The following is a 15,051-nucleotide window of genomic DNA, read 5'->3' on the forward strand; positions in this document are numbered from 1 at the left end:
CCCACAGGTCTTCTCACTCAGATGCGGTTGGGTCCATTGCACCACGCTCGTGCCCAGGGCAACTACTGGCTCGGAGTGTTTGCTGCAAGTGCTGTGGTTCGGGCTGCCTGCCCCACCAACCCCCGCAGTCAGCAGTGCCCATGTCGGCCCAGGCGCTCTGAAGGGCCACATTGGTTCCAGGGGTCATTTGATGAGGTGGGGCAGGGGGATCGGGGTAGGGGTCCTTCTGGGGGAACGTGCAGCAGGATCTGTTCAGTGGTCCGCCCCAACAGCGAAGTGGCCTGAGAACTAGAACAGCAGCCAAACCAGGGACGTGAGAAATTGCTTTGACCAGGAACCAAGAGACCTGAGCTCTAGTCCCGGATGGGCAGTAAACCCCTCAGCTGCTCTCAGCCTTTGGCTTGTCACTTGAAAAGTAAAGCATTTGAGCCTGGTAGTTCTCCAGCTTGGTCCTAGCTCGAACCACTAAGGGAACGTGGGAGTGGGAGCGTGCAGGGCTGCCAGTTCTGACCCCTCATCTGCAGAGGAAACGGCAGCCCTGCGGTTCAGGCAACTCTGGATCTGGGCGATGAGGATCACCATGATAACACCTGAGGCCTATGGAAGGACAACCCCTGCCAGGTACTGTGGACAAATCGCATGTTGAAGCCCTAATCCCCAGTGCGACTATCTGGGAACGGGGGTCTCAGGAGGTAATAAAGGTTAAATGAGGTCATAAGGGTCAACCAATAGGGCTGTGGCCTTCTAAAAAGAGGAAGAGAGCCCTCTCTCTTTCTTTTTTTAAATTAAAGAAAAAGTTCTTATACATTTATTTATTTATTTTTTAGAGAGAGAGAGAGAAACACTGACCAGTTGCCTTCCATATGCGCCCCCACCGGGATAGGACCCCAACCTAAGTAAGCGCCCTGACCAGCAATCAAACCCATAACCTTTCGATGCATGGACGACATTCCAACCAACAGAGCTGCACCGGCCAGGGCAGCGCTCTCTCTTCCCCCACTTTTCCCTCAACCGTCTCCTTCAGCCGTGTGAGCAGAGGGCAAGAAGGCAGCCATCTGCAGGCCAGGAAGAGCTGGGACCCTGGTCTTGGATTTCCGGCCTCTGAGAAAGTAAGTTTTTGTTGTTTGGGCCACCCAGCCTGTGGTATCTTGTTAAGGCAGCCTGAGCTGACTAATACCCTTGGCAACTGGACAAAAGAATCATCTTACTCCCCACCAGCAACCTCATGGGGTGGGTTCAGTGAGAATCCCCACTTCACAAGAGAGGAACAGAAACTCTCAGAGGTCAACTCACACAAGGCAGAGTTTTAGAAGAGATGTGTCTAAAAACGTCATTACGTGACGGTGGGAAGTTGAGTAATCTTTCCAAACCTCAGTTTCCCTCTTGGTGAAGTAGGAATAATAATAATATATGTAGAGATAGATAGATAGGTAGACAGACAGACATGGATATATGGAGATATATAGCTATATAGATATACTAGCTACATTATAAATTGTAGTGAGGATTTAATGAGTTAATATATGTAAAATATATAATGTATGTTAATATATGTTAATATATGTAAAGTGCCTAGAATGGTATTCTGTGGCATAGTAACCCTTCCATTGGCACCTGTTATTGTCATTGATGTTACTCTCCTAGTCCCATATTGCCAATTGCAGATTTCATGTCCAGCTTTGCTCATGTTCATTCTTGCCTCTAATTTTACCATATGGCCCCTCTGCCTCTGCCTCTCCCTCTGTGGCCACAGCCCACTGAATCAGGGGTAGACCCCCAACCCAAGGGGTTAGCCATCCGATTGCTCTCCTAGGGTTGGGAAGCAGAAACGGTAGGCTGAGTCCTTTGGAGGTGAGCACCAGCCCTGGTATGCTGCACCTCGTGCGAACAGAAGATGCTGGTGAAGAGAAAGCAGATCAGAGTAGCAGAGAAGAGAGATCATAGCCACTAAGAAAAGAGAGATGAGACACTGGTTTGTTCTCTGAAGTAAAGACAGAAGCTTGAGACGCTGGCAGCGTTGCATTCTAATAACCCTGAGGCCTGGCTGCACTTCAGTTTCCATACCCTTGACTTTACCTGTTCTATCCTTGTCACAAGGCCCACCCCCCAATTCCTTGCTTGAGAGGACTTCTGTGACCAGGGAAGCCGGAGGCCTGGACCTTGGGGTAAGGGTGCCTGCATCGGTGGGCTCAAGGTGCCTGCCTCCAAGCTATGCCTTTGAATCAAGCTGGCCCTCGAACCACACGGCCAAGGAAATGTTGGTGGCAACTGTCCAGGACCCATGGTGTCCTGTAATGTCTTTGCTTTTATGTTCTTGAATTGCCTCAGTTTTCAATTCTTGTGGCCCTGTCTCTCATTTTGGCCCCCACTCCCCTGGAATTGATTCCAGATCTAACTTTTCTGCATTTTGATTCCAGGGCATATCTTGCCCTCCTGCTTGGGCTTTTCCTGCTCCGACTCACTGTTGGCAGTGGTGGCCCTGCCAACATGGCCTCCACCTCACCTTGGGCAATGAGGAGTTAGAGTTTCCTGAAGGTTTTCCTGGGGACCCAGACTGTGAAATGACACCATTGGTTTATCCCTGCTGCCTCCTTTGGGGCCCATCATCTGAGTGCCACGACCAGGGTGACACCTTCCCTGCCTGCTCAGCCTCACTGGCCAGGCTTGTCCTCAGGGGCCCCTTCCTAGCCAGCCCGTGGCCTGCCCCACCCACTGCTCAGGGTGGAGAGCTGTCTTTTACTTTGTGCTCGTCCCTGCTGCTACAGACAGGCCCTCGGGACAAGGCCTCCTTTACCCACTGTACCTAACTCGGTGCCCAACACATGCAGGTGTTTCTGGGAAGGAGAGACCCCATGCCACCATAGGTCCTTGAGGAAATAGTGAGGGCCTTGTACAGTCGCCCGATTAGGCCCATTGCCATTCTTCTCTGCTCACTTCCTCCACCAAGAGCCCTCTGAAGGTTTTTTTTAATTTTATTTATTTATTTTTAGAGAGGGGGGAAGGGAGGGAGAATGAGAGGGAGAGAAACATCAATGTGTGGTTGCCTTTCACGTGCCCCCAAATGGGGACCTGGCCGGCAACCCAGGCATGCGCCCTGACTGGGAATTGAACCAGTGACCCTTTGGTTCCCAGGCTAGCACTCAATTTACTGAGCCCCACCAGCCAGGTCTGAAGGTTAATTTTACGTACCAACTTGATTGGGCCACAGGACGCCCAGATATCTGATTAAACATTATTGGTAGGTATGCCTGAGAGTGCTTCTGGAAGAACTTAGCATTTGAATCAATGGACTGAGTAAAGATCAACCCTCCAACCCAAAGCAGATGGTTACACAACCTGCTGAGGGACTGGATGGAACGAAAAGGTGAGGAGGAAGAATTCTCTCTCTCTGCCTGACTGCATGAGCTGGGACTTCTGCCCCAGGTCTCCTGCCCTTGGACGGGAACTTCCCCTTTGGCTCTCCTTGGTCCACAGCTTGCAGATGGCAGATCATGGAAATTCTCAGTCTCTCTCATTTTCTCTCTCTCTCTCTCTCCCCATAGATAGATAGATGATAGATAGATAGATAGATAGATAGATAGATAGATAGATAGATGTAAAATCTTCTTTTGGGTCTGTTTCTTTGGAGAACTCTGATTAATGTATACTCCCCACTCTCACCCCTCCCTCCAAAAGTAAAACAGGGCACAAGGCTTGCTCTAGGCCATGTTTTACTAGAGAATGGAGTGACTATGCTACCACAGACTGAATGTTCGTGTACCCCCCAAAATTTGTATGTTGAAACCTAACCCGCAGTGTTAGGAGGTGATGCCTTTAGGATGTGATTAGGTCATGAGGGTGCAGCTCTTAGGAATGGACTCAGTGCCTCTATAAGGGACCCTGAAGAGCTCCCTGGACCCTCTGGCCATGTGAGGACACAGCAAGAAGATGGCCGTCTGTGACCCAGCAAGCCGGCTCTCACCCTGGGTCATGGGCCTTGGTCTTGGACTTCCCAGCCTCTAGAACTATGAGAAACAAATGTTATGTGTAAGTCCCCAGGTGTATGCTACTCTGTTACAGCAGTTCCCACAGACTCAGACATGTGCCTTAAAAGCTGGCCCCCAAGGACAGAGCGTCCCCACAAAGTTCTGCTTCCTGGGGCAAGCCAGCTGGTCCACAGGGGACTCGGCTGTCCTTTGTTTCCTGTGGACCCTGGACAGCCAGACCCTCTGGGGCAGGTCTGTCTTGCTCTCTTCCTCCTTCTCCGTTTTAGCTCCTTGTCTTAGAGACAAAGGGAGGAAGCAGGAGGTACTGTCACTCAGCGGTCCAGGCCTGTCTTATTTTCCAGTGTCACTTTATTTTCTAAGATTTTATTTATTTATTTTTAGAGAGGTGAAGGGACAAAGAAAGAGAGAGAAGCATCAGTCAGTTGCCTCTTGTGTGCTCCCCAACCGGACACCGAACCCACAACCCAGGCACGTGCCCTGACTGGGAGCCGAACCAGTGACCTTTCACTTTGCTGGATGACACCCAGTCAACTGAGCCAGACCGGTCAGGACTCTGGTCTCCTTTTACCTGCTGCCTGATTCATAAAGCTCACCTTGTTTCCCACCAGGTTCCTGCTCTTCATGGGTAATTCGCTCAGACACCCTAAGGCCCTGGTCCCAACAGGACTGCTGTGAACTCCCCGCAGAGCTCCGTGTTTTTGGAGGAGGGGCGGGGGTTCGGGCCCAGACTCCCAGCGGAACTGAACACCTAGGGGAACTATGGCCCACGGGTTCCCTTTCAAAGGCCATGTGAGGCAGAGGCCCTGAAGGCACCACGCCCAGTCGAGCAGAAAAAACCAGAAGACACCCCTCTCCTGGAAACAACTCTTTACTGAGTCAGTAATGCTACGTTGCCGATATCATATGCAGACAGGAGAATTAAATGGCAGTGGGATGGGCAGGCGTGCAAGCCAGTTGCACATCTATGACGAGTGGGGAGGTGGCATGAAGGCAGTTGGAATGGGGAGGGGGGCTAGTCTCTGAGGCAGGCTGGGGGGAGACAGCTCCATGCCCCACGCCAGGGGTGGTCGGGCTCTGCTGGAACACAAAGGCAGGGCCGCTTCACAGCGAGTTGAGCCTGTGGGGAACTTCCCTGTGCTCCTTTCTGCCAGGGCGTACAGCAAGTCAGAGGTGAGCGAGGGGTGACGTCCAAAGGAAGCCTTTTGTGGATGTTCAGGCCAGTCCCTCCTCGTTCAGTTGTGCTTCTCCTAGAGAGGTCGTGGGCCATTCTGGGTCACAGAGGGGTTGGGGGGTGGTGGTCACTGGGCAGGAGATCTGGGTGCAGAAGGGAGGGCTGTCCTGTTATCAGGGGTCAGTCCTCCCCCAGCCACCACACAAGGGCCCACCCCAGGAATAGACAGCAAAGGGGACAGTTTTCTAGGCAGCCCAGTGACCACAGCCTTCCATGGGCTGGGCACCACTCTGGCAGAATGCTCCCATGCCTGGCAAGTGTCCCCGCACAGATGAAACTCCTGTTTAGATTTCTTCTGGAACTCTCCTGACAGGTGGAAGCAAGGATGAAGCAAGGAATTTTCTGGAGATATGGAAAAAACTGCTGAACTCCTGGGGGCACAGTGCGCAGGGCCCGAGATTGCAGGCTGCGGTGGACTCCTCTGTCCTGTGCAAGACAGGGTGGCTCCCAGGTCTCTGCTCCCACAGTTAGGGGGCAGGTCTGCGGGCTGCTGAGTGCACCTTGGCCCTAGGGCTGGAACCATAATCCTCTGTAAAGGTTTCCCTGGTCTTTTCAACCACTGGGATCCCCAGGAAACTACTGGCCAGGATGGGTGTGAAGATGCTGGAAGGACTGACATTGGTCACCAACTCAAGGATATATTCAAGACCCCCTCCGGAGGTAGCCATCTCCCTGGCTGGCTCAGTCACAGGAGAGGGCAGCCTTCTGCCCTCTCCTCCTGCCCAGCCAGGGACACCCAGCTGGCCCCCCTGGCCAGCAGGGAACTGCATTGTGTGTCCACACATGTGTGTGTGTGTGTGTCTGTGAGGGGCTGTTCTCCATGGTACAGTCGCTACTAGGGAGCCCAAAGGTGCAAGGGCAGGCCTGCGGGCCACCCCCTTCGGGATCAAAGGAGCACAGTTGTCCATAAGTGAGGCTTTCTGGGGGCTCGCTCTGCCCTGAGCCCCCTCCCTGGCATTCTGCGTGGCAGTGTCTGGGACTGTGGACCCTCCTCAGTAGCGGATCTGGCTTCCCGGTGGGCCGGGGGGCCCAGGAAGGCCAGGGGGACCCTGGATCCCTGGCTCACCCTTAGGTCCCACGGGCCCCCGCTGGCCTGGTGAACCTGTCTTCCCAGCAATCCCTGGTTTTCCTTGAGGCCCCTCTGGCCCCGGAGACCCTGGGGGCCCCTCTGGCCCTGGGGGTCCCACATCCCCTTTGGGGCCTGGCTGTCCTCTCGGGCCTCCAGTTCCAAAACTGCCCTTCGAGCCTTTGAGGCCTGGGAAACCTCGCAGGCCAACCGGCCCCCTTTCTCCCACAGGTCCGATTTCCCCAGGCTGCCCCTGAGGGCCCTGGGGGCCTGGAGGGCCCAAGCTGCCAGGGTCTCCTTTTGGTCCTCGGCCACCAACAGGCCCTTTCACGCCCACATCTCCCTTGAGTCCTCTTGGTCCTGGAGGGCCAGGGGCACCTAGGGTTGGAGAGAAGAGGGGAGAGGTCAGTCCAGGAGGTGCAGGTCTCCGAGGTTCCCTCAGGAAGGAGGTGCAGTGCAGGGGCTCTGCAGCACCCACGGGGTGGACAGATGCGAAGCCCAGGTCTGCCAACTGCAGGCCCGCGACTCGACCGCTCTGAGTTGGCCCTACCGTCTGTGAAGAAGGGATGGGAATACTCACGGATTCTGAGATAACACATGCGAGTGCCCAGCATGAGGCCTGGTGCACGGTGGGCACACTTGTCCATAGCTCTCCACGTGCACTCAGGTTCGGGACAGCTGTCCTGCTCCAGAGGCTGGCCTGGCCTTCCACACCTCCTCGTGGTCCTCGTTTGCTACACTCACCCCCGCCACACCCCGCACCCCAATCCCAACGCCAGGCTTTGAGTATGACCTGTTAGGGTCTGGGACCAGGAATGAAGTCAGGTGTTATGGAGGACAAGGCCAATAAGTGAAGCATGAGAAGCAGATGCCTCCCAGTGTAATAACAGCCCAGAAAAAGGACAGCTCCTCCAGGAAGCACACCCTGACTACTCCAGCCTCTTCTTGGAGATCTTGGGGCTACTGCTTTCTGAATACTTTAGTTGGCATGTAGAAAGAGAAGTTGCAGGACAGAGAAAGCAAACCCTTGGAGCCTATCTGGTGGATCCTGCTAGACTGTGGAACCCCAGAAAGATGGTGAGGGCCTTGGCTTACATCCTCCATCCTGGGCCGGGAGGCTGGCACACAGCAGGGAGAGAGCTCAGTATATGCCTGAAGAGGATGATTCACTGAACAGCCGTGGACCCTTGCTCCCACCCAGCTCTGGCCTGGGGCCTGGGGGAGACGCCAAGATGAAGACATGGCCCTTCCTTAAAGAGCCCAGTCTAGTGCCCAAGCCAGGGCTCAGAGGACCTTAATATCCTTCTAGCTGCACAGGCCTGCTAGTCACCACCTCTTGGAGCTGTGCTGACCCTGAGGACGCAAAGCACAGGGTAGCCATCCTCTGCCCAAGGCACGTCAGAGTGCTCGGGGCAGAGGAAAGAGGGCTGCCTGGCCTGGCGAGCACGGCAGCGTGGAGAACAGCTTTAGCTCTCGTGAGGCCAGGGCTCAGCCTGGCTTTCTTCAGCAGCCTCGGCATAGAAGTGGGGGGAGCTGTGGACCCCAGGGCTGGCCTGGAAGAGAGAGCCCAGTGCCCACAGTCAGCTCTCTTCGAGAACTCTGCTGTTACATCATCCCCTTGGCAGAGAGAGTGCTAGAGTTCTTGAGCTGGGTAGGAGCCAGTCCAATTCCTTTACTTCACAGAGGAGGCAACCAAAGCCTAGAGAGGTGAAGTGATATCCCCAGAGGTCCCCGAGTGGAAGCCAGCACCCAGGTGGCCTCTCAGAGAGAAGGGGTCCTGTATGACAGGGGTTGGAGCCTCCCCACTGGCTGTGGTCCAGTTCTGAGTCAGGGCTCCTTCCCCGGCTGATGCTACTGCTGCCAAGCTACCCTCCCCCACGCTCCCCACCCCGGCCAATCCCCTGTTGTCTCCTTCCCAGAGTGTGTCTGAGTGGGACACAGTGTCCGTGTTACCGTCCTCTATTGCCATGCAAACTGGAAACTAGAACCTAGAGGGAGTCAGCCCCACCAGGGCCAACAAAAACCTTCCAGCCGTTCCCTGCGCCGCCTGCAATGCCCGCCTCCCACGCACAGCGGGGATGTGGCCCTGCATGGGCTCGGCTCATGTGGCCTGCCAGCATCGGGCTGGCTGGAGGCGGGGTGAGCATTGCCCTGGCCAGGGAGCGGCTCAAGGCAGGACCTGCCCTCTGGTCCAGAGCCAGCCCCACCCCTACCCCCACCCCCATAAGGCAGCCAGAACAACACAGAACAACAGGGGCACAGGGAGATGCTTGAGCAGGGACTGCCCCCAACCCCAGCCTGGCAGGATGGTCTGGGAACTGGCAAAGCCACCGCCCTGTCTTCACCCCAACTCTGCTCTTGGCACTGGGGCCAGCTGAGGTTGGGCAAGCAGAGCATTCAGAGCCGATGCAGCCCTGGAGGCTGTGCGGGACGACGAGAGTCAGGAGGCCATGGAGGGCCATTCCGAGCTCAGCCCTCACCTATAAAACTGAGAGCCATACCAGTTCCTTGGGCCGTGGCTCCATCCCTGCTCCTTGGCCTGCTCCTTCAGGCTCCTGCTCTGCCCGCTCTAGGAACTGGCTCCCAGGGCTTGCGCCCAGCTCCCTGGTTCTTCACTCTCTCTCCTTACAGCCAGTTCTGTGGACTCTGCTCTTGTCCTCTGGATGAATGGTCCACATCCCCCATCTCTAGTCTCGACTCAGGAAGAGCCTGAGAAGTCTCAGTTCCACAAGGATGCCCTGCCCGGCGCCAGGTCCAACTGGAACCCCCTCCTCTCCTCCTCACTCTTACCCGTTCCTTCCCATGCCACCGTGTTCAGTCCGCAGCCTCTCCTCCCTGGCCCCTGAGAGGCGCAGAAGCCAGACACAGCATTTCTAAGGGTTTTATGTCCTCTCTCTCACTCTTCCCCACCAGGCCCCTTGGCTCCCCTTTCTGGCTCCCCTTTCTGGGGAAGCTCTCGTATCTTCTATGGATGGGGAAGGCCGGGCACCCACGTGCCCTGGGTAAAGGTTTGTGCGGAAGCTTGGGTCACAACTCTACCTCATTTTCCTGGGAGCTGCAGCCCCCTGCGTGAGTGGAAGGAGGACGATGAGGAAGGGGTGACTTCCCTCTCCAACCCACACCACAGCTGCCACCCCTGACCCTGTCTCTGAGAACCCAGATAGGGGTCCCAGGAAGCAGCCTGGAGCACATCAAGTGGGGCAGCTTCTTCTGGGAGCTATTGACAGATGCCTGGGGTGCAGACAGGGCCTTCCTTGCGTCTGTGTCACAGGCCGGAGGGTGCACCCACCCAGCCCCTGCTCACTCTCCAACTTCTCCGTGACCTGCCTTCTCTCAGAGAGGGGCAAGGCGGTGAGAGCACTGAACGTTTGCCCACTGGTCTCCCCGACGGCCCCAGCACTGTACGTGGAGATCCCGACCCCACTTTACAGATGAGGAACCGTGGAGCAAAGAGTGGCAACTTGCCCAAGATCACCAACCAGTAAGGGGCAGAGGCGGGATTTGAACCCAGGCCTGAGAAGCTCTGAAACCTGTCTCCTTCCTCCCCACCAGGCTGCCTGTGCTCCTAGTCACACCGTGGCCCTTCCCCAACCGCCCCACCCTCCAGCCCTGGTGCTGCCCAGAGGAGGGGGAGGGTTTCTGCAGGGAGGGGAAGGGGTAACCAGAAGGACTATGTTACTCAGGTGAGCCCTGCCTCCGCCTGTCCCTCCTGGGCCAACCATGAATCATGCGGTCAGAGAGTGGAGAGGGGGCAGGACCTAGGTCTGGCCAGGAGGAAGTCAACAACCGTAGCTCAGTGGTTAGCACAGGCGGAAGGCATATGGACGCAGGCTGACCAACACACTCTCCAGGACAGGGTGCCCCTGACATAGCCGGGAATAAGGTCTTGGTATCAGCAGAGCTGGAGGGCGAAAGACGGGAGGACCGAGTGCTACTGTGAGCAGTGGGTGGCATTTCAGGCAAAGGAAGCAAAGGAAGCAGTGGAGGATGAGCTGTGGAGTTGGGGGCGGCAGCAGAGCGCCCAGGCCTCCTGTGGAGGCCCATCATTACGCAGGAAGTCAGAGGCTATAATTAGGCCGTCCTGGCCCATCGGGGCACAGCCACAGCTGACTGCATGTCTGGGACAAAAAGGTGGCCTGGCCCTGTCTGCACTGGGAATAGGGAGTGGGTGGGAAGGTGCTTGGGCAGGAGAGGCCAAAGAAACAGCCAGCTTGCAAGGGCAGAAGGACATGGAGGCAGAAGGGGTGCCTCTTGGGGAAGCAGCCTGGTGCCATGAAAGGCACACTGACCTGGAACTTGGGGGCCTTGGGTTGCAGTCCCAGCTCTGATATTAACACACTGGGTGGCTGGGTAAGGCTCTGTCCCTCTGTTCACTGAGAACAGTGGCCTGGGTCCAGAACTCTCGGGGCTTTTGTCACCTGAGGAGCACTGAGAAAAAACACTGGTGGACTTCCGCTTCTACCTCTAATGGCCTAGTCTGTAACAGACTAAACCTCCCACCGAGAGCAACAGAATCATTAGATGAAAACACCACGGCAGCTTTCTGAAGGCTTTGGAGAGAGTTCAAAGACCAAAAATCCCAGGGGGGAGGCAGACTCATTGAACTAAGCCCCACGTTTGTGGATTAGTACTGGGTTGGGCCGAGAGGCTGGGAGGCCAAAAAGAAGACTGCAGCTGTCAGGCTGAGAAGCTGAGTAAGGCTTTCAGCAGCTTCAGTGGGGCTGCAGTTCAGGGCTGCCGAAGTTCAGGGTCAAGATTCAGGAGAACAGGAGAAAAGGAAACAGTGTGTGCATTTGCTCAAAGAACTGTGGGGCAGAGAAGCTGAGCAGAGCATTCAGCTTCATTTATTCAGTCTTGTGGGCTGGTGAGAGCTCAAGGCCAACAACCTGGGGGAGGGTGGGGGCCTCAAGGACCACACCCTAGAAGTAAGTGTGTATCAGAAATCGGCCAACATCACAGTCAGGTCTCCGGCAGGCACCAACCGCAGTGTACACGGTCCTCCTTCCCATCAGTCATCTTTGCCGCTCAGCAACAAGCAAGCCTCCGCTGCGGGCGCTTTCCTCACTGCTGCCTCCCCAGTAGCTCCTCTGCCCTAAACAACAAAATACTGCGACATTCTCCGGTTTCCCCTTTCTAACACGTAAACCCCTAAACCCTTTGGGTGTGGGAGAAGGATGGAGGACGGCGCTTATGGAACAAGATCGCAAATTTAATCCCTCTACGCCTCGCCCTTCTTGCCCATCCTCGGCTCCTGCCCTTTGTTCATGCCGTCATCTGCACATCCACCGAGCGAACGTTTCCCGAGTACCGTCCAAGGGCCAGGTGCACTGCTGAGTGTCTGAGGAGGAAGACAAGGAGCCCACCATCAAGCAAATTACAGTCAGGGTCATCCCTTCCATTAGGACACCTTTTATATTTTACAAAAACGTGTCCACATTGATACTCACAACTACCCCATAAGATACAGGTAGGGCAGGTATTTCATTTGTGGATGAGGAAACTGAGTTGAAAGTCGCCAAGAGCTTCCTCCAAGGTCATTCGCCTAATAAGCAGTGATAGGTGGTTTCCTGTCTCCAGTTCCCGATTCCTATAAACACTGTCTAGCACAGACACAGAAATCATCCGACAGGGTAGGAAGAGAGAAATATTCTCAGAGGCACAAACGCTGTGGAAATACCACAGGCTTTCTGTTGAGCAAATGGAGGTTCAGAATTCATCACAGAGCTGGAAGAGGTCTGAGAACAGCTGGTCTTAGCCCTTCATTTATAGAGAAAACAAACAAACAGCAGAGACTCAGAAAGATTAAGTGATTCTCCTAAAGACCCAGAGCAAGTTAGAAGCCAGGCCCCTTTGCCAAGCAGTTTGAGAGTCCCGGCCCTGCCACAGGCACTTGGCACCTCCCACTCTGGCCGTGGCCATTGCTGCCCCCACTCTCTTTATTCTAATCTAGAGAGCAGCTGGGCTCCAGCCACGGGAGACCCCATTGCTAGAGCCTGGCAGCACCTAGGTCTGCATTAATGAGTGAGTGACAAGTTCTGTAGGGAGGCAGGGACATTTTGTCCTTAAAATTGTCTTTCCGATATGAGTGCTTTTACATGTGGTGATTTAACAACCTGGGGGAATGTTGACCAATAAAAACTAAGCAAACAGGCAGAGGCTGAACTAAGAACCACAGGTAGCTCAAACGGGTGTCCCACCTCACTCTCCAGCGAAGACAAGGTCCTTTGATGAGAACGCTGCTGTTACCCGGACCCCAGCAAATGTAACCTCCCACAACTAGGGTTAGGTTGTACTTAGCATGAGGTTCTCAAGCAGCTCCCCTGCCAACACCTTTGGTCTCCCCTCTCCCCCTTCTCCTCCACTCTCTGCCCCACACCCTCCAACACCCGAAACAGGACTGAGCAGAAATGCCATTTTGGTATTCACAAGCTCGTGCTCTGAGGGTCTCCTCTTCTGCCTGGACGCTAGACGTGTGCCTCTCAGAGCCGCAGCAAGGGGTCAGGATTTTAAATTAGTGTGTGACTTTGAGCCCATTCCTTACCCTTTCCCAGTCTCAGGTCACGTCTCTGTAAAGTAAAGACACCAACACCTGGTCCACGGTCCAAAGCTGCTGTGAGGCCACAATGAAACGAAGTGTGTGAGCGCGCTTTGCCCGGCACAGAACGCTCTGTACTTCCTTTGTTCTTAGGCTGACTGTAACAAAGATGCAAATGACTAGAAGATGAACCAGAAGAGCTATCTACTAATGCCCTGATTGCAACACTGTGTTCTGGACCTCGCACAGATCCACATTCTAGGGGAATTCTGTGGGAAGATTTCAGTTGCCAAGGAAATACTCAGTAACTGCTTTTGTTACAAAAATATGGCAATAGGCAAACAAAATCTGCTCTTCCATGAGCCCCCCAAACCACCAACCTAGATTAAAGAAGAAATTATCCCTAGTGGCAGTAGAAATGCTCACTAATGCAAAAATGAAGACAACACAGGTTGGATACTAAGTGCATAAACAGACCCAGAGAACAAGAGAGGTCAGGTGTAAGTCTGAGCTGCCCGGGAGAGTGGGGCCCTCCCTCGTTCCTCCTAAAGCTCCCTGGATGACTGGGCCCAGATGTGCGGCTCCCGCAAATGTTAACTATACGTTCTGGAATGACCAGATCTGTGTGGCTACTTATCCTATTCTCCAGAGCCAAGAGCTGCTATGGTTTTAGGTTGAACATTCTTCCCACAGACATGCACTTCCTGGGGGAAGGGTCCAGGGGGGTTGGTTACAGCCATACCAATTCCTCGTGAGCCGGAATCCTGATTAGGAGTCTTTGGGGCCATTTTCCAGGAGAAAAACGGTTACCACTATTGCTGTGAAGGACTAGAATGAAAAAGTAATGGTGTTTGTTCAGGGTTGAATTGTGTCCTCTCAAAATTCATATGCTGAAATACGAACCCCCAGCACCTCGGAATATGACCTTTCTTGGAAATTGGGTCTTTGCAGGTAATTGTGTTTAAATGCAGTCGTTAGGGTGGCCCCTCATTCAATACGGCTGGTGTCTTCATAAAAGGGGGAAGTTTGGATCCAGAGACAGACACACATGAAGGGAAGGTGATAGGCATCTGAAGGTGCCTCCTGGGGAGCCAGCAAGGGCTAGCAGTTTGGTGGTTGGTGGGCTGACACATGGCCCTAAAGAAGACCCACAGAGAGTGAGTTAGAAACTGCACCTGCGTGGGGCTAGTGCAGGTAGAGGAAGGGATTCAAAGACTTAGGGGGATTGGAATGTTGGAGTGGGTTTGTCATTCCAGACCTGGGCACCCACCCTGGGAAGACATACTTGTGAAGGAATAAATTTGCGAGGGGAACCCAGCATCCTGGGAGAGCTGTGACCGCTTTTCTCTTGGGCCAGACCTCATGGTGGGAATGGCAGGCACTGAATTCGGAAACCTGAACACAGTGGGGGTAAGTGGGTCCCCGGGGGAGTGGGGACAAATGGGGGCACTCGACCACCAGGGGCAAGGCGGGGGTGGGCTCTGAATGGACCGAGAGCCGAAGCAGCACGTGGAACAGTGTGCCGTGTGCAGAACTGCGGGTCAGCTCACTGGGCACGGTGCTCCGAGGGCAGAGATGGGAAGGGACCCAACTGAGGTCTCACGTGCTCTATGTCAGCAGAACAGCTCTAGGTCACGTGAAAAAAGTCCAGTCTGAGTCTCAAACACACAGTCGTGGCCCTCGGTCCATTCTCAGACCTGAGCCAGTTTGCAGACCCAGCGCGTCTTGAGCAAAAGGGAGGTGGGTCCCCTGATGAAGGAGCCCAGGACACCACCAAATATTCACACTGTGACTCTTCCTCCAGCCTTCCCCCAAGGGGCTTACGGCCAGTCCCCGGGGTCACCGCGTTGGGGAAAAGGAAATAATCAGGCCTTGGGGGCTGCTGGACCCCGGCTCTGAGCTGACACTGACTCTGGGACACCCGATGCCACTGTGACCCCAGATGGAGTGTGGCTCAAGTCCATCTCACATGGGCCCAGTGAGTCCCCAACGTCACCCTGGGTGATTCCGCAGTTCTGGAATGTGTAACTGGAACAGACAGGCCGAGCAGCTGGCAGAATCCCCACATTGGTCCCCTGGCCGGTGGCAGGAGGGATATTATGTGGGAAAGGCCAAGTGGGAGGCAGAACTGCCCCTCCCTAGGAGACTGGTGACCCAAAGTGACACCACATTCCTGAAGGACGGCAGAGATTAGTGCCGCTGTCAGGACTAAGGGATGCAGGCGCAGTGATCC

The 15,051-nt window shown here is 54.9% G+C and overlaps 1 protein-coding gene across 1 annotated transcript in view; it reads right to left on the minus strand.

The window, feature by feature from the left end:
* Positions 1 to 5,424: 5,424 nt before the first annotated feature.
* The window catches only part of SCARA3 (scavenger receptor class A member 3), a 34,480-nt gene continuing 24,853 nt past the window's right edge, over positions 5,425 to 15,051 (minus strand). The window contains exon 6 of the mRNA XM_024568853.4: positions 5,425 to 6,661. Within this exon, the coding sequence (XP_024424621.2) occupies positions 6,210 to 6,661 (452 nt within the window). The 3' untranslated portion in view covers positions 5,425 to 6,209. The remainder of the gene's footprint in view (positions 6,662 to 15,051) is intronic.

The sequence above is a fragment of the Desmodus rotundus genome, chromosome 9 (genome assembly GCF_022682495.2).
Source record: "Desmodus rotundus isolate HL8 chromosome 9, HLdesRot8A.1, whole genome shotgun sequence".
Lineage (NCBI taxonomy): Eukaryota > Metazoa > Chordata > Mammalia > Chiroptera > Phyllostomidae > Desmodus > Desmodus rotundus.